The sequence below is a fragment of the Dermacentor albipictus genome, chromosome 8 (assembly GCF_038994185.2).
Source record: "Dermacentor albipictus isolate Rhodes 1998 colony chromosome 8, USDA_Dalb.pri_finalv2, whole genome shotgun sequence".
NCBI lineage: Eukaryota > Metazoa > Arthropoda > Arachnida > Ixodida > Ixodidae > Dermacentor > Dermacentor albipictus.
In genome coordinates, this window is record NC_091828.1 from 113,597,416 (window position 1) to 113,625,100 (window position 27,685).

Genomic DNA, 27,685 nt, shown 5'->3' on the forward strand with positions numbered 1-27,685 from the left:
TCACGACGCGAAATCCCGATGGCCACCCTCTCTCCGCCGAACTTCTTTCTTTCTATGTCGCCCCGGTTGCGCCGTGAAAAATCACGTTCCTTGTTCCCGGGAGCGAACGCCCACATCAGGACACACCTGCGTCTTGATGCGGGCGCACAGGATATGTAAGTTAAAGCGAGGATATATAAGCCTTTCGGTTTCCCTCTTTCATTTTCTTTTTCTTGGGAGGCCGTAATGGAGGCGGGCTTATTCCGTGTGTCGTTTGGGCACGTGAAAAATTGGTGGTGCTCGCTTCGTTAAGAGGACGGCTTTGCTTTCTTGTTATTGTTATTCGTTCTCTCCCTCTACTTCATCTTCAGCCTCCTCTTATTTATCTATTTATTCATTTATTGCTGAGAACTTTCGGGGCAGAAATTATGCATCATTCCTTTTCTTCGGCTACGGACGCCATCTTCGCTGTCTCTGTTGCATTTAACCTCTTAGGTTGCCGACTTTTTCTTTCTTTCTTTCTTTCTTTCTTTCTTTCTTTCTTTCTTTCTTTCTTTCTTTCTTTCTTTCTTTCTTTCTTTCTTTCTTTCTTTCTTTCTTTCTTTTTGGCTAAATGAAAAACAAATTGAATTTACATTTGCATCAAGTACTCGTGTGTAAGTTTAGGCCATAAGAACCTATAATCGATGAAGCGAAGAAAATCCACAGGGAAAAATTAGCTGTACTTTTTTTCCTTGAAGGACACTCTTAATTATTGACGACCGCTAAATTTGCCGCACACTTCATATTATTATCAAATAAAGCGAAAAGGAAATGCGACCGAAGCAAAAAAAAAAAAAACTCATGTTGCTGCATGTGGGAGTCGAATCCCAGACTTACGCACGACATTGCTTGACTCCCACTTGCGTCAAGTTGTCTTTCATCTTTCGTTTCGTTTCTCCTTTTTAACTAAATATTAGAAGTTTCAAAAGAAAAGTCAGCAGATTCCACGCCCCGAGGTAATCGATGCTATGCAACGCAGTGTGCAGGGGGCCTACGAAGTTAACAAAACGACCATCAGCTCGCCAAGACGTGGGCGGCTGTTTCATGACCTACATGACACGCATGTCACGACATTCATGTCGTGACCTATGATTTATGTTTGTCATACACTCTTGTCATGCTACGCCAATTTTGGTAAATATCAAGACGTGGGCGATCGTTTGATGGCCTATACATGGCACGCAGGTCATGACATTCATGCCGTGGCCTATTATTTATTTTTATTTTATTTTATTTATTTAGCATTGTTTCAGAGACACTGAAGGTCTTGGATGGCAAGGCTAAAGGGAGAACATTGTCGGCCTGACTAAGGCCTTGTCACGAATGCATTGCTCAATGCTAAAGTACAACCCGCATATACTGCATGTAATATAGCAGGGCATCATACATGTAGTATGTTCGTCGTACATTCTTGTTTGCACGCTGAACGAATTCTTGTTTGCATTAATTATTTGCACGCTGAACAAAATTTATAAAGATGGGGTTAAACCAGATGTGAAAATGAAATGGCTTTGTGGAGTGAAATTATTTATGCAATGACTTTATCTCCCGTAATGTTTTCGAAATTTATCATGGTGCTTCGGCAAAGAGTCATTCGTTGGCAACTTGATCAGCGACATCTCTTACATCGAGCAGCCAACAGCGGCCAGAACACGCACTCAACAATTAAAACAAAGAGACTTAATCAAGGAAGCAGAGGTATCAACCTAATTACGAAGTTTTTAGGTTAATATTTTTACCAAAGGGTATGAATAGAACACAAACGAAAAACACCAACGCCAGCGGGCTCAAAATGTAATAGCACTGACCAAAGCACATTTCGGAATGCCATACCAGCAAAACACTACAGTGCATTAGAGTGGAAGCAACAACAAACAAACAGAGTATATAAATAGCATCTCAGAAAGAAAATCGGGCAACACTTTGGTATATGAAGAATTAAAAACACTGATAGGTGAAATTATAATGATCATTTGAAAATGAAGACTCAACATCAACTTTTAGTGACGAGAGGTTATTAAGCAACGCAAATTAAGCAAATCAGAAGCACGGAAGCTCGAGCCAGTTTGCGTGGCTGCACATCAATGCCTACACAGAGCGAAAAACAAAACAACAACAAAAAACAAGCACATAGGACAAGGAAGGACAGGATGAACGCTGACTTCAAACTGAAATTTATTATGTGCAGGAGTGAATAAAAGAGAAGAAAAAAACTTATCACGCACATACGCGCATATGCACGGACAAAGGTTTCCGGGGGCGTTAAACACCGGATTTCTGAAGCGGATTAACTTCACTCCTGAGCAGAGCCAGCGGCGATTGGCTAACGCACGCGCCGCCGTTTCTCTTGATTAGGAAAGCTTGCGCTAATCTCTTTAGTTAGTTGATCGTCGTGCTTAACAACAACTTTGACCACCGATTCGCGCCAGCGGGCGCAGCTGATCTCTCGCCTTCCTTTTTTTCACTTTGCAGTACGTATAAATAAAATTTCACTTTGAAGTCAGCGATCGTTCTGTCCTTTACCACGCCCTGTGACCCTGCTTGTTCGCGCTGGGCAGCTTTAGTACGAACGAGATTGACCCCCTCCCCCTCCTGTATTCTCAAACCATAGAGTTTCTCACTATAACACCTAGAGGGTAATCTGGCGCCACCGTCTATGCGAGTTTCTTAAGGGGGCACCGTGCCGTCATGGGAATGACGGTATATGTGTCTGCGAGGCTCGTGTTGGCTGGTGTTGTAAGAGGCTTCGTCTAAAACGTGGATATGGCTACGCAAATAACGCGTTCTCAAAGTGAAATCTTCATAAAATGTTTCCATTCACGCATATTACATCTTTACTCACCCACGATGCATGACCAAGCGAAGAAAAGCAAGAACAGACGACCAACTGTTGCAAAGCGAGCGCGAACCTTGTCGTCTGTCCTCCAACTTTAGCGGCCCGCTGATACTTTTTACGTAACATGTAGTCGTACACACAATAACAAGTTCTCATAGTTAAACAAAACATGTTTTCGCGTAATAATAAAGCTAAAGCAGCTTTTCACGTGCTGTTCTAGTAGAAAATGAATCATTGTGACAGACGGAACGGTACTTGCCAAGCGCGTCTTCAAGGTGTCCTGTCTCTACGAGAACGATGCCAATCCGAAGTCACAACATACCGGCATTCCCATGCATACCACAGCGCAGCAGCGCCAGATTTCCCTAGTGAGAAACTCTATGTCTCAAACGATCCGCGGCTCCAAGCTGGATGGATGGATGTTATGCGCGTCCCCTTTGGAACGGGGTGGTGGGTTGCGCCACCAAGCTCTTGCTATTATACTGCCTAACGTCCTAACTAAGTTAGAAAAGAAAAAAGAAACTAATATGAACTCCCACAACCAAATTTTCTGAACACCTATCGCGAACTTTGCTTTTGTACGTCTTTGTTTTTTGTCGTTTCCCTACTTTTCTTCCACCAATCTTACTTAATCGCCTCTTACTAATCTCTATTGCGCACATGTTTACTTTTGAAGCTAAACATTTCGACAGAATTGCCTGTCTGCTTGGGAAATTGATTAGGACTCGAGACTGACTGCAACCAAATAACTGAATTTTATTAGCCCGACGTTTCGGAGCCCATTCGGCTCCTTCTTCAGGGGGTTGTTCTTCGGGGGGTGGCGGTCGAAGAAACGTCGGGCTAATAAAATTCTGTTATTTGGGTGGAGTGAGTCTCAAGTCCTAATGTTTACTTTTCCACTGCTCTCGCTGAAACCGCTTCAAGGAGGCCAGTGGTGGGCAGACCGCTGGGTAGACGTCTTCACGTTCTAATAAAACCTGCTCCATCGTTTCCCTGGCTTTACAGCAGCCAGCACATGCTTCTTCTTCCCTCTTATATCTCGCTTTATAGGTGCGTGTTCTAAGGCGTCCCGACCTCGCTTCGAAAAGTAATGAGCTTCCCTTTGAGTTATCACAAATTGCTTCTTCCCTGATTTCGTTTTTTCCTCTTAAGAAGTTAGTTACTCATGCCAGCTCTTCCACTGAACGCAGCGCCGCTCTTCGACTTTAGATGACACTACGCTTCTAAAGAACTGCGGCGAAGCGACGACGAAGCGCAGTGACTACTTCTGCCGCACGGAGGCGCTGCAGGCCACATTCTCGAGTCGAGGTGGAGAGAGTAAAACATCTTTATTAATAATATTTGAATGGCGAGAGCAGTGTGGGAGGAACCCTCAGTCCAGGGTCCCTAAGACGGTTCCGGCGATGTTTCGAGCCCGTTGTATCACAGCTCGGAGGACCTCGGGAGGTCCGTCGCGGAGGGCATCGTCCCACAGCTCTTTGTTGCGTAGGGGTTAAAGGAGAGTTGGCAAGGGAGGAAACAGGTTTGCAGTGCACTCAGTCGTGACGTGAGAGATTGTGGGCGAGCTGCCACAGCCAGGGCAACGATCTGCATAACAGTGTGGGTAGAGTTTATTGAGAGAGACAAGATTCGGAAAAGTTGCGATTTGTAACTGGCGTAATGCCACTGCTTCCTCCCGCGAGAAGGACGGCGGTGGTGCGGCGTGGGTGCGACGAATGCGTCTATAATGACGGAGTACGGAGTCTTCCTTGACTGGAGGAACACTCTGGAATTCCAGAATATGGATCGATGTGTAGGATATAGTAGCGGCACGCTCAACAAAAGCGAGAGCCGACGTACGAGGAGATTTGTTTCGCGTAGGTCCAACTTAGTAAGCGGAACGCATGTGCAATTTTTTTTGTGGCACTCAGTTAGCGGAACCTATGGGCAACTAAGAGTGATAATAGGGCAGTGATATCAGATGTACGCGCCCTTCACATCGCTTCACTTATAAGTTTCAGCTGTAAGAAGAGATATCACAGTATACTATACGAAATGGCCTTCGATACATCCCAGTTTTTCTTACTCTTTGAACGCACGCTACAATAAAAGTGTAGAACTGCGTTTCGGCGAACCAGCCACTTTTAGCGGAAATCGCGTTCCACTTACCTGTAACTATTATCCGGAACATCGTTTCACACGTCTCTGTACCTGGAACCATGTTGATGCGAGACATGCTTGGGCGAGCACGGGGTCCACCATTTCTTGCAGACGTTGCAAAGTCGACGGATGCGATGCATTCTCCACCAAGAGCCATCGCGCATCGTCGTCATGTTGGTCGGTCCGTCTCGTTACATCTGCGAGAGCATTTTTTTTTCACGTATCGTCGCTCTACCAGGGCACCTAAAATATGCAGGTACAAAGTACGACACTCTCACGACGTAGTGGCACCGAACATATACGCCCTGGACGTTTTCCCGCTTTGCTCATTGACGTTGCCCGCTAAAATTAACGAGCAAGAAAGGCATTGGTTGCGATATTGAATAGCAAGAGTGAATTAAAATCTAAGCCCGCAGATTTGCAACACTTTTCCTCTGTACGTAAGAACAATTTTAGAAGTGAATGTTGCCATAATTACACGAAAATTTTTATGTATTTGTCTTAAGGCGTATTGCGCTGCCTTTTATCTGAAAACTCAAAAATAGACTTTCCGCTAGTAGAATAACTTAAAAACGTGCTTTGTGTTCCGGTGCAGTAGACCGATAAGGCCCGTGGCCGGAACTTTCTTGGGGGCGCGCACTCTCACTGCAGTCATTGCGCGAGTGATATAATACTGTGAATACTGTGAATGCTGTGAATACGTCCAATACTGTGAATCACGAATCTAGCGCCATTATTAGGCGAACTTGCGCCAAAATATAAAAAAATAAAAAGCAAGTAACACTCAGAGAGGACAACGACAGCGGCGAGCACAATCTTCGGTCGTCGAAATCTCATCTACGTGTGAAGTGCGTCGGCTATTTATAGATCACTCGCCGGGCATTCCAGCATGATCGCTGGTGCTCGAGTACGTTCTATACGTTCTTGAAGGTACGCCGTCATCCGCGTCACGCCCATGACCTGATTGGGTGAGAAAGTTTCGCTGTATAATTGCCGACAGCATTCGGGAAATTCCACCGCGCGTAAGCTGGTCTTGCGACGAGAGATAGCTTAGTAACAGTGGACCATCATCGTCATCCTCCTCTTCTTCTTCTTCTTCTTCTTCTTCTTCTTCTTCTTCTTCTTCTTCTTCTTCTTCTTCTTCATCATCATCATCATCATCATCATCATCATCATCATCATCATCAACAACAACAACAACAACAACAACAACAACAGCAACAACAACCTGGCTACGCCCACTGCAGGGCAAATGCCTCTCCCATACTTCTCCAACTACCACGGTCATGTGCTAATTGTGGCCATGTTGACCCTGCAAACTTCTTAATGTCATCCGCCCGCCCTAACTTTCTGCCGCCCCCTGCTGCGCTTCCCTTTTCTTGGAATCCAGTCCGTATCCCTTAGTGACCATCGGTTATCTTCCCTCCTCATTACATGACCTGCCCATGCCCATATCTTTTTCTCGATTTCAACTAAGATGTCATTAACTCGCGTTTGTTCCCTCGCCCAATCTGCTCTCTTCTTATCCCTTAAAGTTACACCCATCATTCTTATTTCCATAGCTCGTTGCGTCGTCCTCAATTTAAGTAGAACCGTTTTCGTAAGCCTCCAGATTTGTGCCCCGTAGGCAAGTGCTGGTAAGACACAGCTCTTATACACTTTTCTATTGAGGGATAGTGGCAACCTGCTGTTCATGATCTAAGAATGTCTGCAAAATGCACCCCAGCCCATTCTTATTCTTCCGATTATTTCATTCTCATGATCCGGATCCGCGGTCACTACCTGCCCTAAGTAGATGTATTCCCTTACCACTTCCAGCGCCTGGCTACCTATCGTAAACTGCTGTTCTCTTCCGAGACTGTTAAACATTACATTAGTTTTCTGCAGTAACAGTGGCTGTAGCCGGTGAAAACGGTCACCCGAAATGTCTGCGATAAGCGATGCTCTCGGGTCAATGCGAAGTTTTGAATCTATGTCCGTTCCTGACTTGGCGCATTCCAATTACCGAGAGCCGCTCTAGCCTGTGTCATCGCAAGCAGCTGCTGCGTTTAAAAATACGTTGATACAGGAGCCGAAACAGTCGGAATAATTGGCAACGGACGCGTTTTCCTCCCCTCTACATCTTCAGACGAATGCGAAACGAGAGACAAAAAAAAAAGTGCTTTGGTTTTGGCAAACCCGGAAGACAGTTTCATTACTTTAATTACCTTGTTACGCGCTCCAAGAATTCCCATATAAAGCACCTACTTTACAATAAAAAATGGAAAAGAAATGATAGCCCATGGCAAAATAAAAAAAAAAAGTTCGCGCGATCTAACGTACGGAAGGAACCAAACACGACTTATTCACTCGCTCTCTTTGTTTTTTCTTCTTCAATTAACAAATGGAAAGAAAATTAAGTTTAGTCGGTACAGAAGCGCACGCGCAAATTCCAACGTCAACACTGGAAAATACCCGCACCTCTCGACTTTTTTCTTCTTCTTGTCTTTCTTTCATCTCAGTTTTTTTTTTCTCCAATTAGCGAATGGATCGAATTCCCAGACCACGTGTAACGACTACAAGGCTTTCATCCTTGAGTCCCTCGGCACGGCATGGCTTGGCTAGGCTCGGCACGGCTGAGAGCGTCTTTCCACTGTCCGCTGCACTCTCGGTTAAACTAACCGCGAGCCCAAGATGAGACGCAGCGCATCTCCCGAAATGCAAATGAGGCACTCGCTCCACGTGGCTTCGCTCTACCGATGGCAGCGGATCGCTTTTCAGCGGCATAGGAGACAAAGAAAAAAAAAACGCGAGACGTTAGAAACAAATGTTTGCGAATGTTTGCTCCAAGGTAGCCCCTTGAGTTGAAACAGAGAAGATGTTTTCTCGTCCTGCGACGTCGATGACGCTTGTTCCTTGAACGAATCGATAGACTTCTCTGTTCGCACGGTGCAATGGCACCGGGATGTCTCGCGTACCATTAACACTGTGCGTGTGCGCGCGCGTGCGTATGTATTTGAATTTAATTGAATTCTGGGGTTTTACGTGACAAAACCGCGATTTGAATGTGGGGCACGCCGTAGCGGTGGACTCCAGAATGATTTTCACCACCAGGGGATCGTTAACGTGCCCTGCAAGTGCATGGGACACATGCATTTTTGCATTTCGCCCCTATCGAAATGCGGACGCCGCGGCCTCGATTGTCTCCCGCCACCTCGTGCTTAGCAGCGCCAACACCATAGCCGCCAATCCACCGCGGTAGGTGCGCATGTATGTATGTATGTATGTATGTATGTATGTATGTATGTATGTATGTATGTATGTATGTATGTATGTATGTATGCGTGTATGCGTGTATGTATGTATGTATGTATGTATGTATGTATGTATGTATGTATGTATGTATGTATGTATGTATGTATGTATGTATGTATGTATGTATGTATGTATGTATGTATGTATGTATGTATGCATGCATGCATGTATGTATGTATGTATGTATGTATGTATGTATGTATGTATGTATGTATGTATGTATGTATGTATGTATGTAAGTATGTATGTATGTATGTATGTATGTATGTATGTATGTATGTATGTATGTATGTATGTATGTATGTATGTATGTATGTATGTATGTATGTATGCGTAAAGTCTTCTGTTTTTGAATGGTTTAACATATGCTTTGCTTAGATAAACGAATGCTCAAATTTCTGTAGATGCAGACAGCGTTAACGGGTGACAGTACGGAGAAGCCGAAGTATTTTTTGCCGATACATTTCAGCTGTTGACGAACGTAAACAAGAAAGATGCAGAGTTAGCGAAAATTCAATAATGCGGGGCTAGCAAACCAGCAAACAGACTTTGCGAGCGAAACATGATTGTCTCCTGGAGTACTGGCTCTATTGGTCGACTGTTCAAGATGGCTACTCGCATTTTCTAAAAAATTTTAAATTGAACAAATCGAGAAATTTACAATCGTTCACGAAACTGTGTAAATGATGCCGAGGATACCGACTAAAGGCGGCTGTCGGGAGTGTTGAAGCATATTCAAGCATCGAAAGCAATTCAAGTACAAAATACTTTGATTTTATTTTAAAAAAGATTCCTGCTGCTATCATCACTCAGATTGAAAAAAAATATATACTTCAATAACTCTTCACTTAAACCACGATTCAGAACAGCTGCTCAGACATTCCATTAGTGTAAACGCACCAAATGTGCTAATACATTAATAATGGCCACAAGCCAGGCCGTTCTTTATTAATTCTTCCGCCAGGCCACCTTTCGAAGTATCCATATTGTTTGCTTAGCTACGATGGCGTTTATTATTTTTCATAGTTGATCAGCAGTTCCCGAGAGGAAACAACTTGCTTGTCCGACGTTTCTCAACACGACCTCCCAGGAGGGAAAGCGCATTACAATATCCTTTCTCGACAAACACATTCTCTTGCCGTAAAGCGTACGGAAGGCAAAGTCATAAGATTAATGCAAAATCGATAGCCGCGCAGTGATTCTCCCTTCGTTCTCCGACATCAAGAGTGGCGAGCTATTCTGCCCGCTCTAACGAGGCTACATTCACTGCTTGATTTTAGTGTAAATGCTAATGAACGACTCGAGCTAGATTTCGAGACCTCCATCAATATCGACCCAAGAACGTAGTACCACGTAAGCACGTTTTGGAGTCTGAAATATACCAGCGTCGCATTAAAAAAAGCTCAGTAGGTTACTGCCTTTCGGCTAAAGTGGTAAGAGAGTACCCAGCGAACTGGTTTGAACTATTTATGTAAATGGTGGTCTGACATCATGCGTCAAGAGATGACGTCCAGAGTATACGTAGTGAGGTTTGTCTTCGGTGGAGCCCAGCCTGGCCAAAATATTTTCAGCGTGACACTTGGAGCCAACGCTGTTTACACATCTTAACTTGACCTGATGTCAGGATACGCTTAACCCTGTGTTTTAACCAGATATTTAAAAAAAACTCTTCAAATTATTTACGTGGTATGAAACATGAGGTTCTAAGAAGTGGTTTACGAGAAATTTCACATATCCGCACAAAGCCGCATGCATATTTTTTTAAAGATGGACGTATTTTTTCCACTGACACTAAATGGTTTTTCATAAAGCGGGAGGCGTATGTGTCCCATTGACCCACTAGGGTCTCGATGCAAAATTATTTCTGACCACTTCCCCTCGTGAACCAAAACTCGTGAAATGCCTTGTGTCGTATAAGTAAATGAGGTGCTTAGAAGTATTTTGCAACTAATTACACTTGTGTACGACAAGCCGTTTAGTTTTTGAAAAAAAATGTTGGACGCATTTGACCCCCTGACACTACAGGACTTTTTTTCAAGAAGTGGGACTCGGTTTTCTCTGTGACCTTCGAGGGTCTCAGTGAAAAATATTTAACAGCTTGCTTCCTAAAACACATCGAACCACGACGGACAAAAAGTGGCACAGCAGAGGCCATAAACAAAAACGTTTGTGCGTACTTCTCGCCCTTGCACCGCGAACACCAACAGCATCAGCGCCACTATTGCACGTGCCTACTTCTGCACTTGCATTCTCAAGGACAAGTATTGTGCAATTACTCTCGCCTCAAGATACAGAAGTGGGTGGTTATTGCGAGCTAGAAGTGTACATTGAAATGCAGGAAGGAGAAATAACCTGTCAGGCACCTTGAGAACTTTTTTTTCTGGCGAACAAATGTGGGCCAAATTCAGGAAGCGATCTAACAGTGAAACCAAATTTTCTAAATGTTGCACGCTTGTCGAAAATTAGTACCAATTCCCCAAACTATTCTTGCACGAAGCGTTAAAAGTATCAGGTAGAAGGCACACCAAACAACGAAACAGCACCCCTTGGCCTCTAAGAAGTGTTTTCACGAACCTATTCAAGTGGGTCAGTTAGTATGTCCCATTGTCTTAAATATTACGAATAAACGTTCAACCTGTTTGGGAGTTGAGTTGTGTTCAATGTTGGGTGACGATCTCATCTGCACGCAAACAATGTTGAGCATGCCGACAGTTAGCCGTTCGTGAGAAGCAGCTTGAACAAACATTTTCAGCACGCCAGTAGAATTACCCGCTTGAATTCGCACATTGACACGATTCCAGATACGGTCCTCAACCGTTGGGTATGTCAGAAAGTTAAGTACACCTTACCCAGACGTTTTGAATGTTCCACGTTGGCATCCGTCCATAAACGATGCTGACCATGCGGGTCAGTTAGTCTTTATGTGCAGCACGCTGCTTGACAAAACATATTCAGCGTGCCACTTGCAGCCAACAGTTGTACAGCACCTTTACAAGACGTCAAGATATACTTGCAAGATGTTCAACTGTTTTATAGTCATGTACGCCTCACCTTTACGTCTGCGATATTCCGCAAAAAAGATATGTTGAGCATGTGCAGCAGTAAGCTTTGCGCTAGTTCTGTGTAGATGTGCTTGGCCAAATATCTTCCAACGGGCCAGTTTGAGGGTGCAGTTGGCGCACCACACCTTGAATGCACAGGATATGCTTACTAAACGTTGAGCATGTCAAGTATAGGTTACCGTGACATGACACATGGATGATGTTGAGCACGTCTTCTCTGCGATGACGCTTGAACAAACATGTTTAGCGTGTCAGTTCTAGTCACCCGCTGGAACCCGCACTCAACAAGGTGCCAACGTGTGCTTTAAAAAATGCTGAAATGTTATATAATTGTTTGCGCCTCACTTTGACGTCTTCCATGTTCGCCGTTCACATAATTTGACAGACGATATTTGAACACATGCAGCGGTTAGCCTTGCTTGCAGGGCAGCTTAACCAAACGTTTTCAGCATGCCGGTTCGAGTCAAGCATTTTGACCGGATGTGAGGATATGCTTATCAAACGCCAAGCATGTCAAGGACATAAATACACGTTACGTTGACATTTGAATGTTCGACGTTGATCATGACGATGTCGACCTCTTAGGGAAATTAGTCTTGTCTCAAGTGCAACTTGAACAAACATGTACAGCATGTCAATTAAGAGACGTAGCACTAGGAACAGGAAGGCTCTAGTGCGGATTAGAGAGCAAACAGTCGTAACTGTTAGCCTTGTAGATATCGAAACGAATAAGTATGGTCGAGCAGGTCTTATACTGGCGTAGAACAGATGACCGGTGGTTTATTATATAGATTACTCGAATGGATGCCAGTGAGATGGAAACGCAGCCTAAGGTGGCAGAGAATTAGGCAGGGTTATAAGGGTAAGAAGTTTGTAGATGCAAGAGGACAGAGTTCGATGATGGATGAGCGTGATGATGTAGCCGAGCATCAGGTTGCTGTACTCACGGTCTGCAATTTTAATTCTCGCCCGAGCCACTAAATTTTTCAAGCATGGAGTGGCGCCTGTACCCGGCAAGAAAATCTGCCGAGAGCCCCACTGGTGCTACGATGTACTAAACATGAAACCAACCACATTAGGAAGGCTTGTTTATTTCAAGATAGACAATCCTTCGACATAACATGAATAGACTTCCCTGGCGAAGTAGTGGCCACTGCCTCCGTTATGCATCTTCGAGTAGTGAATAAGAAGTTGTCCTGAATGTCTACCAAATGTACGCAGAAATATTTTAGAGTGCCTATAACTCACAGAAATTCCAGAGAAAAAAAATTTAATTATGGAGTTTTACGTGCCAAAACCACTTTCTGATTATGAGGCACGCCGTAGTGGGGGACTACGGAAATTTGGACCACCTGAGGTTGTTTAACGTGCCCCTGAATCTAAGTGCACGGGTGTTTTCGCATTTCGCCTCCATCGAAATGCGGCCGCCGTGGCCGGGATACGACCCCGCCACCTCGTGCTTAGCAGCCTAACACTAAGCAACCAAGGCGGGTCAGAAATTCCCGAGACAACCTATGTACCCATTTATGTAAACAATTAATGCGCTGTTTGTAACACCACCTCCAGATTGTCTACAAACAAACTTTTAAAAAAGCCATGAAAGCAATAAATAATACGTCTCTAGAATGCCTGAATGCAGTCTAATAAGCCAATCCATCGGTTTGTGCATGCACTGCCATTTCTCTAGCAGCTGTGCATCCTTCTTCACCTGAGACCTCGACCTACATATGGTAAACAAAGGTATACAATGCGCGTGCCGCGCCTCAATAAAGCATGCCTTTCCTTCCACGATTGGCCGCTAAGCGGCGCCACTGCTGCTAGCGCTCTCTCTCGCTGCCAGCGGGCGCACCGCTCAGAGGGGGAACGCTAGCACCGCGGCAAGATTTATGTTGTTGATTCGCGCGTCCGTCGGAAACGGCAAATGAATGTAGTGCCCCGACCCGCAGCAGCTCGTGCGAGGCGGGCAGCCTTGAAGCGGCGAGTAGTCGATCATCAGCTCGCGCAAGCGTCCACGATGCAGCGGCGGGTCGCCGCGTCTAGGCAACCGCAGCGATCACCGGCGACCAATATAGGCTGGCCGCCGCTCGATCAATGCCACTCACATTGGCCCCCAAGCCGGCCGGACGCAGGGCCAGTCGCCAGTCGCGCTTTAAACGCTCGCGGAGGGAGACAATGCCCGCACGGCGCGCTTTTGTCGCCGGATTGTTTCGTAATACCTCCCTGCCCGCACCATCCTCCCAGGACTCGTTCGCCGAGAAACGGCTCGCGTCAGGTGCTCTTTCTCCCCTTTTGTTGGCCGCGAACGTCTGCGCGGACGACGCCGCCGTCGTCGTCTGCTAGCTCTCGCCGGGTGCGCGTCGTCTGCTTCGGGCGTGCTGCGCATAGTGATACGCCGTCTGTCTCTGAACTGAGAGTTCGTCTGCTTCAAGCGCGCTGCGCACGGAGCGAAACGCCGTGTCCTCCAGACCGGAGTTCGTTCGCCACAAATGCACCGTGGATTGAGTGAAACGCCGTCTACCGTGGACCGGAGTCCGTGTGCTGCAAATGCACAGTGCATTGAATGAGCTTGTCTACTTGGATCGAGGTACCGTGAAAAGAGCTCGTGTCGTCTAACCAGGGTGGTATCTTCTGGTTCAGGTGCTGCAAAACCGAGTGAAAGTTGTGTGCTCACAAAAGGAAACGGATGCCACCTCCCTTCTCTCGACGCGAACTCGGTGGACCTTCTACGTCATTGACGAAAGTTCTGGAACAGCTGGTGCGCGGAGAGCATCCGACGTCTTCAATATGCGGGAGTTCGTCTGCTTCACGTGCTGCGCAGTGAATTAACGACGTCTGCTATAAACGGGAGCTCCTCTGCTTTTACTGGCATGCACTGAGTGCATCACCCTCGTCGGCGCTCCACTGAAGTTCGTCTGCTTCAGGTCCCGTGCAGCTAATGTCTGTGACACATAATGGCTCGTTTTTACCTGCTTCTGGCGAGGATGTAGTAATAATTATGCGTAGTTCGATTTTAGGTGTCAGCTGGTTGGGATCGCTTGTTGCGGCTCCGTTGACAACGGATACGTTGTTTCTTCGGGACGCCTTGTTTCAGCCCTCTTTGAGTCCGGAATGACAGTGCGTAGTACTGTCATTATGTCGTAGTACTGCACATAATTTTCTTCTTTTTTTCTCTACTCAGAAACTTATAATGACAGCGTATCACCTGTCTACCCCGCAGGTCTGTTTGTGATGAGACGTACCGGCTGACTGTACCTGTATTATGTTTTGTAGTTGCCGTATGGTCTATACCGCGATTCTATAAGACTTCACGCATGAAGTCATGAGCCACAGCATTTATTACTCTTCGCCTCCTGGCTAAGAAATATTAGAGTGAGTTTGTACGGCTGTTCTTAAAGCACACTAATACAGCTCGGGATTAACGCCTTGTGGTACAAGGCGCAGTTCTTTTGTTTCAAAGCTCGGCGTCCGCTAGTGAAGCAAATTCGTCTGCTTGCGGTGCCGCGCATCGGACAACAGCGTGCTTTAGAACATTACTTCCCTATAATATTGCATTCCGCAGCAATGCAAAACGTCCGATGTCAGCGTTAGTTAGCGCGCTTCGGGTGCCGCCTGTATAACCTGTTCACTGCACTGTTACCCTTTGTGCATCGTCGCTCGTGAAACTGAATCCTAGCAGTCTGGCCTTCACTTTCATGCTACTGGCCGTTGAGCATTTGACATTTCTTTGGCATGCATTTGACATTTCGTTGACATTTCTCGTCTTATGAATCAAAGCTTCTGTTTCTGACGCGAGTTAGTCTGCTCCGGTACGCGTAGTATCGCGTAATTCTTCTGCTTCCTTGCGTCGTCTGTTCTAGATCTGTTGTTGTCGTCTGCTAGGAGTCTATCTGCACTGAATGCTTCAAGTCATGATCGTTGAGAAAGAGTCTCACTGCCTGGAACTGTATACTTTCAGCGGTGAACGTATCAACCACCACCTGCTTTTTTGAAGCCAACAACTGCCGCTTTTCTAAGCGCGTTCCGACAGGTGCGCTCACGCAGCGCGTAAGTACGAGATTCAGTCGCCTTCAAGTGCACATACTGCGTTGTTTGCGTCACCTCGTCAGCCGCTGTGGTGTGCCGTGAGCTTCGCCCGTCTGGTGTTTTCTTGTAACGGCACTAGGCTACCAGTCCTGCAGACTCCTGAGCTGAAACGTTCTCATGATGCCGACCATCCCATCTGGCGTGTAATGACGTGGCGATGTAGCCAGAAACGCGCTGCTGCTATCACATTTGGTTGAACGGGCGATCCTGGACAGTCGGACATACCTATCAATCCTTAGGTACGTTTTGATAGAAGCTGTCACCATCTTCGCTTTCTCGCGCACCTCTCCGGACGTTTATGTGAGAGACGGCAGCTTGACTCGATCACGGTGCTTTCTGGAAGACACGCCGAAGGACTGCTATCTCTGATCCTCTGATCCTACGTCGTGGAACCACGCCGTTGCCCCGCACTGTGAGTACAACGAGCTATACAAGACTACGTCACAAAACACCACACAAGAGTGCTTGGATCGGCTCCGTGACCGTAATTACGTTTCCCGTCTTCTTTGCGGACCACTGCACCCTGTATGGCATACGGTCGGCTTGGATGAATTCGCTTCCCAATTCTGCTCGTATACTTTCAATGCGTCGGGGAGTCGGGGGGCCAAACGGCCAGCTGCAGCCGCCGAAGACGTCGCATCGAATCAGGAGATGTGGGAAGCGAAAAAGTGGGGACTACGCAACGTACACCCGATGAGCGACCGGTCAAACAAATCTGCACGCGCTGGTTCTTAATCAGCCGGCGATCGCTGGGTTTCAGCGTGTGACACAGACTGCCCGAGAAAGCCGAAGCATTCAGCGAGCGGACCATTAAGAAGCACAAGTGCGGAAGACAAGGACGTAACAAGCAGGTATGACTTAAATTATGGGGTTTTACGTGCCAAAACCACTTTCTGATTACGAGGCACGCCGTAGTGGAGGACTCCGAAAATTTCGACCACCAGGGGTTCTTTAACGTGCACCTAAATCTAAGTTCACGGGTGTTTTCGTATTTCGCCCCCCATCGAAATGCGGCCGCCGTGGCTGGGATTCGATCCCGCGACCTCGTGCTCAGCAGCCCAACACCGTAGCCACTGAGCAACCACGCCGGGTAAGCAGGTATGACTTCTGATCTCAAAAGAATAAGTTTTCGTGAGCGTAGCTTGAGTACTTTGTTTTACTTGAAGCAGGGAGGTGTGGTCGTCTACGTATGGTCAGCTCTTAGGAAAGCGATGCCGCAAGTATATGATGAGATTACACGTATATGCGCGTACTTTCAAGCTCCCTAAGGTATGTAACGAAAACACACGGCTAGCCTGATGCCTGTTGAATCGCAACTGCAATGTTTCATTTAGTCGCAATGCGAACGCAAGGATCTTTTTCTGCTTGTTCAGGCGAATTCGGCGACGCCGGTATCTGCGTGGGTATTTAGGGCGTGCGAATTTCGACGATATTTGGCACTTTGCATTTTATTTTACACGGAAGTTCTTTCTGTTCGCATGCTCATTTCTTTCGCCTACGAACGTCGGACTTGACCATTACTGAATAGAGGTACGTGATTAGGCTTGGACATATTCGCTTTTGTCCGTTTCTTTTTTCTGTCCTCCTTACGCGATTGTTTCGTCCTTTTACAATTGAATATTGCGCCCAAAACCAAAGATGTATTTCAGTTTTTGGTTACTTACTTAGAAGCAAGCTAATACAACATCACGGCTCTGAAGAAATCGTACCTACCAAAAACTTTTCACAATTAGTGCGGTTCAAAACGAAATTTGTCAATATTGAGACACATGCCTTACGTTTTGTGAGGAAAGCCAGAACCACGCCTGCATTGGTGGTGTCGACCTGTGTTGCTAATGAGAACGAAAAAAAAAAACCTTCACCGCAAAAGCAATGCCTCGAGCATCCAGCAGAGAGAGTCTGCAAGTGCTCCACCCCCTCCCTCTCTCCATCTCATCTTTATATTCCACTTTTCCCGTGCCCCACGGTAGGATGGCCAACCAGACGCATTTCTGGTTAACATCCCTGCCTTCTCTCTTTCTTTCCGCCTCCTCCCCTACAAGTACTGCCATTCTTCAACATAAAGTTCATCGACTTCAATCTAAACGTTACATGCTTTATTAGGAAACCCGTAATGGTACCTGTATAACTTGTGAGGACACGCAACTTTAACTGTAAACATAGCCTCGAATTGCTTGCTACGAGTTTCAGCCACTACCTACACTGTACATTCCTCGTCGCAAAGGAAGGTGTAACATAGGCCTCGAAAGGATGCGCACGGCTTGCTGACACATATGAGCATTCACATTTTTTCATACTGTGCATATGCGTTCTCTATTCATCAGGCACGTTCTTTAGATATCACCTTGATTCAAAATTTAGTTCCATCCTGCGTAACTGAGAGAGTCCTTACCTTAATACCTAGCATAATGCAATGCCACATCTTTAGGGAAAGTCAACAGTGATGCGTCAAGGTCACGTCCAACAAAGCCTGTACCGCTCCGCATCAGCTCCACGTACTTAACGCCTATAACGTAATGAGATGTGCATAGCCGGAACACTTGGGGAGGCGAACGAAGCAAGCCTCCAACCCGAACGAGCCAACATCCTTCTCCCCTTGGTTCGATAAATAAACATCCGCGCCCGAAATATGCCGGTTCCGTTCGTCTCGCTTGTGCCAATAAAACGTGCAAGACCGGCCGAGTACGATCCGTGCTCTTCTGTTTTCTTCGAGGAGCGGGAAGCCCCCCGCTTCGATTTCGAGTTGCGCCGATCGGTAGCTTACTTTGCAAGCGGTCCCGAGCTCGGTTAAGCTGACTCGAGAGATATAAGCAGTGTATAGTGGTTTAAGGTTCCACATATCCCTTCGCCCTGTCGCATGAGACCGCCGGACATATGTCTACGAGTTTCAAGGGTACATATATAAGGTTTACGTATATAAGGCCTTGTATAAAGTGAATCTGCAGGTGCTAACCGGGCTGATGGCTTGGCGTGCCGTTCCATGGTGTTGGGTGAGAAATAAGGTACACGCAGGGATAACAGAGACGCGCTTCTTGAGATATATGCGAGTTTTAAAGGAGCTTTGTGAGTATGGTCAAAAGCGTGGCAGTTTGGGCGAGTTGGTATGTCATGACTGTTTTAGGCTTGTAGCGCAGCTCGGAAGAGCAAAAAAGGAAGGAGGTAGGGGTAATCAAAGGGAACGGAAAACAGAGTGTTTTCCGTTCCCTTTGATTACCCTACCTCCTTCCTTTTTTGCTCTTCCGAGCTGCGCTACAAGCCTAAAACAGTTTGTGAGTATGGTTCGTGTCTGTCCGCGTGTCAGTGTGTTTATGTGCATACGTACAAGTCAGACAATGAGGTTTGCCAGGCACGGTATTGTTTACATCGTCACTAAAGCAAATGCTACGATAACGACTGGCCGTAGCGGCGCTGTGACGTGGGGCAATAAATTGACCAGCACAGTACTCTAAACAGCGCGTTCGCCGGTGAACTCTGTGACACCCAGGCAACAATGCTAGTCAGGCTACACGTTAACTTGACTCGCCACACTCGTGTAACGGTTGACGCGTACGTTATTGCTCCGGAAAAAGTTCTTATGTTTAGCTTTACGCACACGTTAAATAATGCCGGCTAGCCAAATTAATGTGGAGCCCCTCACTACGACGTCTGCGTCACCTATGTGTGGCTTTGGTAAGTTAAACAATCATTTATTCGGTCAATTCGTCAGTCAGTCAGTCAGCCGGTCATCAAGTGGTCAGTCAGTCAGTCAGTCAGTCAGTCAGTCAGTCAGTCAGTCAGTCAGTCAGTCAGTCAGTCAGTCAGTCGGACGGTCAGGCGATCAGTCGGTCAGTCAGGCAGTCGGTCAGGTGATCAGTCAGACAGCCAGTCAGTCGGTCAGTCGGTCGGTCAGGCGGTCAGTCAGTCAGGCGGTCAGTCGGTCAGTCAGGCGGTCAGTCAGTCAGGCGGTCAGTCAGGCAGTCGGTCAGGTGGTCAGGCGGTCAGTCAGTCAGTCAGTCAGTAGTCAGTCAGTCAATTAGTCAACCATTTAAGAAGTTAGTCATTAAATCGGTCACTCAGTCGCACGGTCAGTCAATCACTTGTTCAACAAGCCAGTTAACTGACGGGACCACTTCCTTTGGCCGCAGGCAACATGCTGTCATGGATGATAAGCCGCAAGCGGGAGCTCGACCTGCAGGAGCAGGCCATGCGCCGCGAGCAGGAGGCCAACGCCCTCGAGTACGAGATGAAGAGGCGGGCACTGCAGCGAGACCTGCAGGACCGGAGGCGGTTGGCCGCTACTCGAGGCACTGTGCTCTGCATCGTGGGCTGCGGACTGGCGCTGGGCGCTCTGGGCGTGGCGCTCACCACGGTCGGCGTGTTGCTCCGCGGAGGGCCCTGGAAGGCGCCCTGCATCGTGGCTGGACCGACGTGCATCGTCATGGGCTTCCTCGTGCTACTGCTCTCGGTGGAGACCATCATCAAGTGCCGGCGAGCGCAACGCTTCCAGCAGTCAGACTCCAAGGAGACCCTCCTGGAGCGCGCCCTTCACAAGGCGACCGGAAAGACCACCAAGGACACGAACGTGGACGACGCCACGACGCCCAGCAAGTCCAGGAGGGTCGCGCCCGGTGCCAGCGGTAGCGGTGGTGCCGCGGGTGAGGCCCCTGGTGCTGCGGCCACGGTCGCGAACTCGCTGCTCCTGGACCCCCAGAGACTCGTCGAACCCTTGCAGGTTGAAGAAAGTGTCGCGGACACCTAGCCCAGGGCACCGTCCGGCTGGTGACGGTTGATTGTGCTTCGTGGCATGCCCACTGGAGCGCCTGTCTGAGGTCCTTTCGACGCGCATGGCAAGGAGCTGTGGACAGTGGTCGTCATACATAGCTGAGACGTCCTCGTGCTCCTCGAGTGCCCTCGAGACATGTCGAAGACTATTATGGATCCCAGGTCTACGAGAAATTGTGGTGGTGATTCGTTTGTCGTGACTTCTTGAACGGCGGGACTTAGCGAAGCCATTTCGAACAGAACCTAGCAATGCGGGCGCTAGTCCCACTGCCCACCGAAGACGTCCACAGACTTGTGGTGATTTTTGAAAGTCGTAACGAGTGCTCTGTGTACGTCACCACAGAACAACGTCGACGGTGATCACTGTCAGTGTCTCATGACTCCTTTACTCAGGAGTACCGGATACGTCTGTGGAAGCCACAAGTGTGCAGTGACGCCGGCTTCAGATGTGGTGGCACATATCTTTGGCAAAGATTATACTGCTAGTGGCCCTGTGCCTTGTTCATCGGCGTAAGCTTCAACCAGTTTTCTTAAGATGCCTGCCGTTTGGATATTTGGGCAACGATCCCTCTCTGTGAGTGGTAAGCATTGTGAAGTGCGACAAGCGTCCATAGAGTGTAGTGTTGCGGCGAGCGTTATGGTGTCTCCACAAGCGATACTCGTCATGATACTTCATGATACCTCTGACGTCCTCCTTCACAGCGTACTTTGATATAAACGTGACGACATCGTATGGACGAACGTCGACGCTGTGGATATAGAAATAGGGAGCATCCTACCGCTTTAATGCCACGTGGTCACCAGAAGATGCGAAGTAACCATATTCGCCGCACTTGCATGCATGCCTACAGTACCAACTTGTGTGGAGTAACAGGTAATGCGTCAGGAGAAAAAAGATATTTCTACTTTTTGGATGCATGACCAGTAGCCGGCTTCGTAATACCTGCCGAGTTTATCAGCAAATTCTTGACGACCGTTCACGAACACGACGCTAAAATCACATTGCGAGTAGTAGTTATCCCTCGTCTTGATACTTCGTCAAAAGAAAGTCTCGTGGGACTTCTCGAGACAGTCGAATCAAAAACGAGGTGTGGCTATAGGAGATGCTTGTAACGGCCGCAGACTTGTTGGTAATCAGAAAATACGATAAAGTTTAGTGTGGAAGAAGAATCAGTATAGATCATCATCTAACTGCCGGGAAGCTTTGCGTGGAATGTTTGTCGAAGACTACATGCTGACATTTTCGCATGGCCGACGTGCGTACCTGGGAATCTCGAGGCACACGGAAACGCGTCGTGCTAGTTCCAAGACGCGAAGTCCCGCGTCCAGCGAGTTATCGCATGATACGAACTGCGGCGCTCCTAGTAAGGATAACGGTGCGTCCCACGGGGCCGGTAAGTCGCGGTTCTTCAAAAAGTATGGTTCATGGCGAAAACCGTCGAGCGTGTTGAGCCTCACTGAAACTTTCGTCGGGGTGCGCATAATGATGCCGACACAGATCCCCCAGAGTTCTGCGTCAGGTATAACATGCGCAAAGGTACGGTTTTTATAATGCCAGCTTTATTTCTCACCTGACGACTGCAGGGGAGCATATATCACACTACCTGCAGCGTCACTAACGTTCGGAAAGCCCACTAAAGAACACCAACGTGTGGAACACACATCTTTGTTCACCTAAGCGTTCGCCACAATTGCGTCACGCCTCTAAGCCAAACCTCACACGTTTTTAAGGCGCTGAAAGTAAACAAGAGTAGGTGCCTAGGGTTCCTAGCAACAACGTCTCTGTGCTGGTTGGAGACGCCCCTTGTGAACCAATATGGCGGTGAATGGGGAAAAAAATGAGAGCGTGTAAAAATGACGGAGTACCTAGACCTCGTACTTAAGGTAGTGCCTCATCTGCGTCCGCGATCGGAGAAAGTCTCTCGCAGTGACTGCAGGGCTACGACCAAGTTTTCACTTCTTGTGAATCGCGCCACTTACACCATGGGATCAAAACTCTAACCGCGGTACTCGCGAGCCGTACGAATGTACTGTATATATCGGCGTTGAAGGCTTAACTGTGCGCTCTTTCGTCATGTCTTTCTCGTCTCTGTTATCATGCTTCCGCTAATCAGTCATTATCTGCGAAGTGTACACCACGCAGCTTGTCCTTTTTCAAACACGTGTCACTGTTGTATGTACCTGTTCCGAAGGAAAATAAGTGTGCCGACGTTTTTTTGTGTCCATCACGAGCTTAAAACCGAGCGAAAAACAAGATGCCGTATCGACCAACGCAATGGCCTTATACCTGCGTAGCGGAGCTTGGTTGGACGGAAAGCTTCAATCAAGAATAACGTGACCTAACCACGAGAGGTTCCTTGCACCATCATCAAGGTCCAGTCGGGAGCCGGTAGCTAGATTCTTAACAAATAATACGTTGCGTTTCATATACGGAAATATGATGTTCTCTTGAAATGATGAGTGAACCCATGGTTCTCACGCAAAAATGTTAAGAATAAAGGTCTGTGGCCATTGCCTACGTCCATACGGTATTTGAAGGCCCAGCCCAGGCGTGACTAGCCGCGGCAAACAGCAATCAAGGCCAATAAAATTTAAGTCTCACCAAGTAGACAGCTCATTTTGCGCATGTAATACCGCGATCACAATAGACAAGAGCAAATGCCTTAAAAGCTGCGTCTGCGAAGCTTATGACTCTAAAGACACCTCCGCTTACATGTGTGGCGCATCTCTAAACAAATGAACCGTTGACGTCGATGACGATTGTGGACCTTACGGGGTTAACTTTCATTGACCGATGGTCTGGCTTCTGACGCCACAGCCAAGTCCTGGTAATTAAGTTTGTTGGGGATTTGGGGTCACTCGCCCCTAACTTAATTTTTTTTCAGAACACGGTGACCGGAAATTAAAAGTTGTGGGATTTACTACTTGGTGGCGCCGGCGTCACCGTACGCGCGTGGACGACACTGGAGGTTATCAAGAAGGCTTCAAACGGGCAGCAAGAATGTTTATGCATCTGTAGCGGCGAAAAATAAGGAGAGAACTGGCCAGTGAGTCTATACAGTACATACAGTGTGACAAAAGAGAGCGCAAAGGTTTCAGCGAGATAGAAGCGCTAGCACTAGCTAGAGATGATAACGAAACACACAACAGTATAAAACTATAACGTACATATGAAGAGAGATAAAGAAAGAGGCATGCTATGATAACTAGATGGGCAGCGCACTTCTTTATCAGGCCAGGGCAGGCTGTTTTAGATCGCGAAGTGATAACAGGAGGTTTATCCCTAGAAGTTGGCCTGTGCGTAGCATGCAGAAATAGTGAGGGAACAATTACACATCGCTTGTTGTTAGAATGTCAGAGTCTGCATCCATGAAGCCCCATGGTTCAAAAACAGCAATAGAAAGACTTTTTGAGCATGAGAAAGAAGAACCAGAGTGTAGACGAATAAAAATTGGCACATAGTTGCAGCGTAACGTGATAATTGTAGACAACAGGGGATGCAAATTGCAGCACACAGTACCTTGACAAGTGCATTGCGTAACAACTTGAATAGCATACTGGAGTGCTGTGTAACATACCACCGCCCCATTTCAAAACACAAGTTCCCTCATGATCATCATCGTTATCAACGTAGTTTGCAGAGAACTTAGAACTCTACACATTGTCTAAACAGTATCCATTCTATGGACAATCAAGCCCGTGTTATGCCCACGTACGTTCAACGAGCTTGACTTCTGCACACTGAAGAAGTGAAGGAACTGGCCCGAATGAATTTCATTTTGGCGTCACTTGCCTCAGCGGAAGTTACCTCATGAATCAGCGTGCAGGACGGATCGAGTATGGCGTGGCAGTCAGTGTTAGCAGCTCGCGACCTTCAAGTACCGCTTATTATTCTAGAAAAAAAAAAGAAGTGAAGCAGCTGTTTGCTAGCTTTCACGGGTGACCTTGATTAGTTGTGCTGTTGCTGCTACATCGTGCCTGGGCTTCCGTGACGAGCCTTAAGTTCCGTGTGCAGACGCAATGTTTTCTTTGCGGAGTGCGGGGGGCGGTGGGGGGCATGTTGACGCATTCGTGATATATGCATCGTACGAGGGTGGGTGTGTGTTCCGTCCTGTGTATCGATCTATCTATCGTGCTTTCGCATTTCCGTCCTCCTCCTTTCCTCTTTTTTTTCTCCCGCTGGTCCCTTTCTTGCTTTTTCTTTGTCTCTAAAAGCACTCAACACATCGTCCAGTATTCTGCACATTCTGACTAAAGGAACAGAGAGAGAAAAAAAACTTAAGTCCTGTCAGATACAAAACGTTGTTTTATAATCGAACCTCTGTATCGCAGAAGAGCACCAAAAGTTTCATTCATTAAGCAGAACGCAATGACAATGAGCGCAGACAGACTAAGCCTGCCTTGCCTCCCCTTTGTACGTTTGAAGCTAATGCTGTGCAGTCTTGAGCAAAAGTTCCAAAGCCACTTAACGACCGAAGCAATCGGCCGTCATGACCGAGTTGCAGTGGACGTCCGTAGCTCGGGAGAGTCGGGAGCACCTTCTCTCTGACGCTCGGTGCCTTTATACCGCCGGAAAAATATACCAGGCCCACGGATATGCTTTACTACAAAGTATGCGTGATGTCCACAGACGTCCGGTGCACATAGACAGCCAATGCATATTTACTTAAACAACCGTAATCGTGATTAGCCATCTTTGTAGACAGAATTGAATATATTTCCTGAATGTTTTCGCTACAGACAGTCCATATTCGAAAAAGTAAGTGTACTGGAAGGCCGTCCAACGCTGGCGTACTCTAAAAACTGCTTACATAAGATGTAAGGCATGATGCTGTTTTTGTGAAAATTTTAGAGGCCATTGAGTACTGAAATTTACATGTCGTCAGCCTGCCTGCTAGGGTGCCTGTGGTTACCCGTTATCTTGACTGACCACCTTATAAATATGTAAACAGCGTACAGATTGTCTGTATACTTCAAGGGAAATATTTTGCCAGTTTAAGGAGTTCTCTTTTCGACGAAAGAAGGTCTTGAGAACGCTCACATACAATAGTATTTGAAAAGCCTATTTTCTGTATTGCAACATTGTAAAATATTAACATTGCATAGCCTCCCGAGTTGAGTTGAGTTGAGTGGTTGTAGGGTACTGGTGGGATTAGCCTTGCAGTTGCTGCCGGCAATCGCTCCACCGTAGCGACACTTAAAATAAATAAGTCACATAAATCAGACACACACCTCACAATTACCAATAGTCTCTCCTACGGTCACCATGTGGAGACCAAATCCGTGTCCTGCAGGTAACTTAAAAGGCGAGAAACCTCCTTCCTACACAACTGGTTCCCGTGCGGGAAAGGACCTAATGTAGGCTACTTTTCCCTGTTAAGCTTTTCCATTGGCTATACAAATTCTGCAGAGTGCATATAGTCGTAGATCACTGTCACCAACAAGTCAATCTTTTTTGGTCTAACAGTAGTTCACGAACTTTCATGTAGGTTGATTGCAGGAACGGTATGGACACAGCCGACAGCAGCGTGAAGCCATAAGTTAACAAGCACTCTGATGACATTCTGTAGACTTTGTAGTAAAACACACTTTCTAAGACTGTCCAGATATATCTTTCAAGGTGGCCCACAGATCTCCAAACACGTGTTTCCACCATAAAATCTATATACTTATTAATCGAAAAAAATGCGTGGGTAGATAAGTTTGTAAGTTCCCTCTCTGTACAGGCTTCATAGTAAAGCATCTGCAGACTTTCTAAAGACTGACCAAATATCATTCGTTTCACTCAAACTGAGCCGCTCTATGGTACAGTAATAAACAATATACTATATCGATACAAGATACCATATATTGATGGAAGCCTGTCGTATAGTAAATCAAGTAATGAGCGCCACCTTCAGTTCGCGTGCTGAAGTCAGCATGCCCTGATGAGGCCAAGTCACCTGAGCAAGGGCTACCAGACATGTCGTGTGCCTGGGCAAGTCCACAGAACGTGGTGACCATCGGCGTCTTGTGCCAGGGCCCATAGTCACAGATTACTCTTTTCTGTTTTGGTAACTCTAAGCTACGTTAAACCAGCTGTGCGAAATCACCTGGTGGCAGACCTCATCGATAGTGGAGTGGCCTCAGAATTTTCGACCAAGACTGCACAAATGAGAGTGTGATTATTTTAGCGAACCTCACCAGTGTACCTAATGCACGTGCATTCATCGCACTCATCGTACTCACACACTGGCGGCTTGGCGCATTTGTGTATTTTATAAACAAGAACAAAATATCCTCGACGCTGCTTTTCTATCACAAGTACTTTGTCAAAAGCCAAATAAACGTATTTCTCGTTCGGAACGTTGCCTCTGTCTTCTTTTTTTATGTATTTCAGTGACACTACACCAGAGAGCGCGTTTATCACAATGATGACAAGAATCACACGTTTATAAATGTTACAAAGGACACCGGAACTGGCTGCAGATGCTGGAAGAGAAAGCACGCCAGTATCCACCGGCACTTTTTTTGGCGGCGAAAATACTGAAATAGTGGTTATTGAATATTGCATTTCTTTATTTATGCCGAATTTTATTAAATTTTGTTTCCTGGATTCACTTGCGGCATCACACAACTTGTTGGTCTTACTAAGACACAGTGTTTCCGAGCTTCGAGTGTTATAGTTAGCGAATACGATTTTGTAGGGGAAAGATAGCTAGAAATAGTTTCTTTAACAGGAAGACCTTGAACTGCCGTGTTGGCAATATAAACACGTTTTCTAAACGCGTGAGTGAATTCAAGGAGCAGACACGCACAAACACAAAAAAGGAAACTCACGTGTAGTTCAAAACTGTCGGGTAGCAACTGATCGGGGTCTCGAGTAACGATCACTACTTAAAATGCCTTTCAAGAATATGAGGATAATGGGCTACCGTGTGCAGCAACAACTACTACAAATAATTATACTAGTGATTTAACTGGCAGTCTTAAAGTAATGTTCTTTTTTCAAGCTTGAAGCACATAATAAAAGGCTTCTTTTGAATAATGAGCGTTGCCTGCGATGTCCCACCACACTTATTATTCACGTACCTGCAACTATAGATGCAGCGCCCTGATAAAAAAAAAGAAGAAGACATGCGACAGAAACGGAAATCTATTTCGATCCCTAACACTGACATATAGAACACGTAGGAGCGTGATACCCGCAGTCACGTTGACCACCTCGCGTTTTCGATTCCCAGGAAACCGCGTGTCTCTCCCGACACCACCCCCGCAACAACACACCCGCCTATAAATGTAACCCTAATAAATGTCCACGAAAGACAGATACATCAGGCAACGGACGCTTTTTTATTTCAGATGCGTTTTCCTCTCTCTCTCTCTCTCTCTCTCTCTCTCTTTCTCTTTTTTATTGACGGCTCATTGTATAACGTGCGGTGAGACCGCAACGAGACAACACGTGACGCCTTTCTCGCCGATCCCGCAGCAACGGCGACAATCGAAAGGT

General features: G+C 46.7%; 2 protein-coding genes across 6 annotated transcripts in view; one reads left to right on the forward strand and one right to left on the reverse strand.

Moving 5' to 3' along the window:
* The window catches only part of LOC135920147 (uncharacterized), a 144,013-nt gene extending 117,485 nt beyond the window's left edge, over positions 1–26,528 (forward strand). For 2 of the 4 annotated variants that reach the window (XM_070524186.1, XM_065454280.2), the window contains exon 2: positions 19,560–26,528. In XM_070524186.1, the coding sequence (XP_070380287.1) occupies positions 19,565–20,173 (609 nt within the window). In that variant the 5' untranslated portion in view covers positions 19,560–19,564 and the 3' untranslated portion in view covers positions 20,174–26,528. Of the gene's footprint in view, positions 1–13,351; positions 16,287–19,559 lie in introns of those variants that run through there. The other 2 variants (XR_011508081.1, XM_065454281.2) reach the window with 2 other exon arrangements.
* LOC135920146 (uncharacterized) overlaps positions 1–27,685 on the reverse strand; it is a 232,764-nt gene that overhangs the window by 188,007 nt on the left and 17,072 nt on the right. For both annotated transcript variants that reach the window (XM_070524185.1, XM_070524184.1), the window contains exon 2: positions 5,006–5,193. The gene's annotated coding sequence lies outside the window, so the exon portion shown is untranslated. The remainder of the gene's footprint in view (positions 1–5,005; positions 5,194–27,685) is intronic.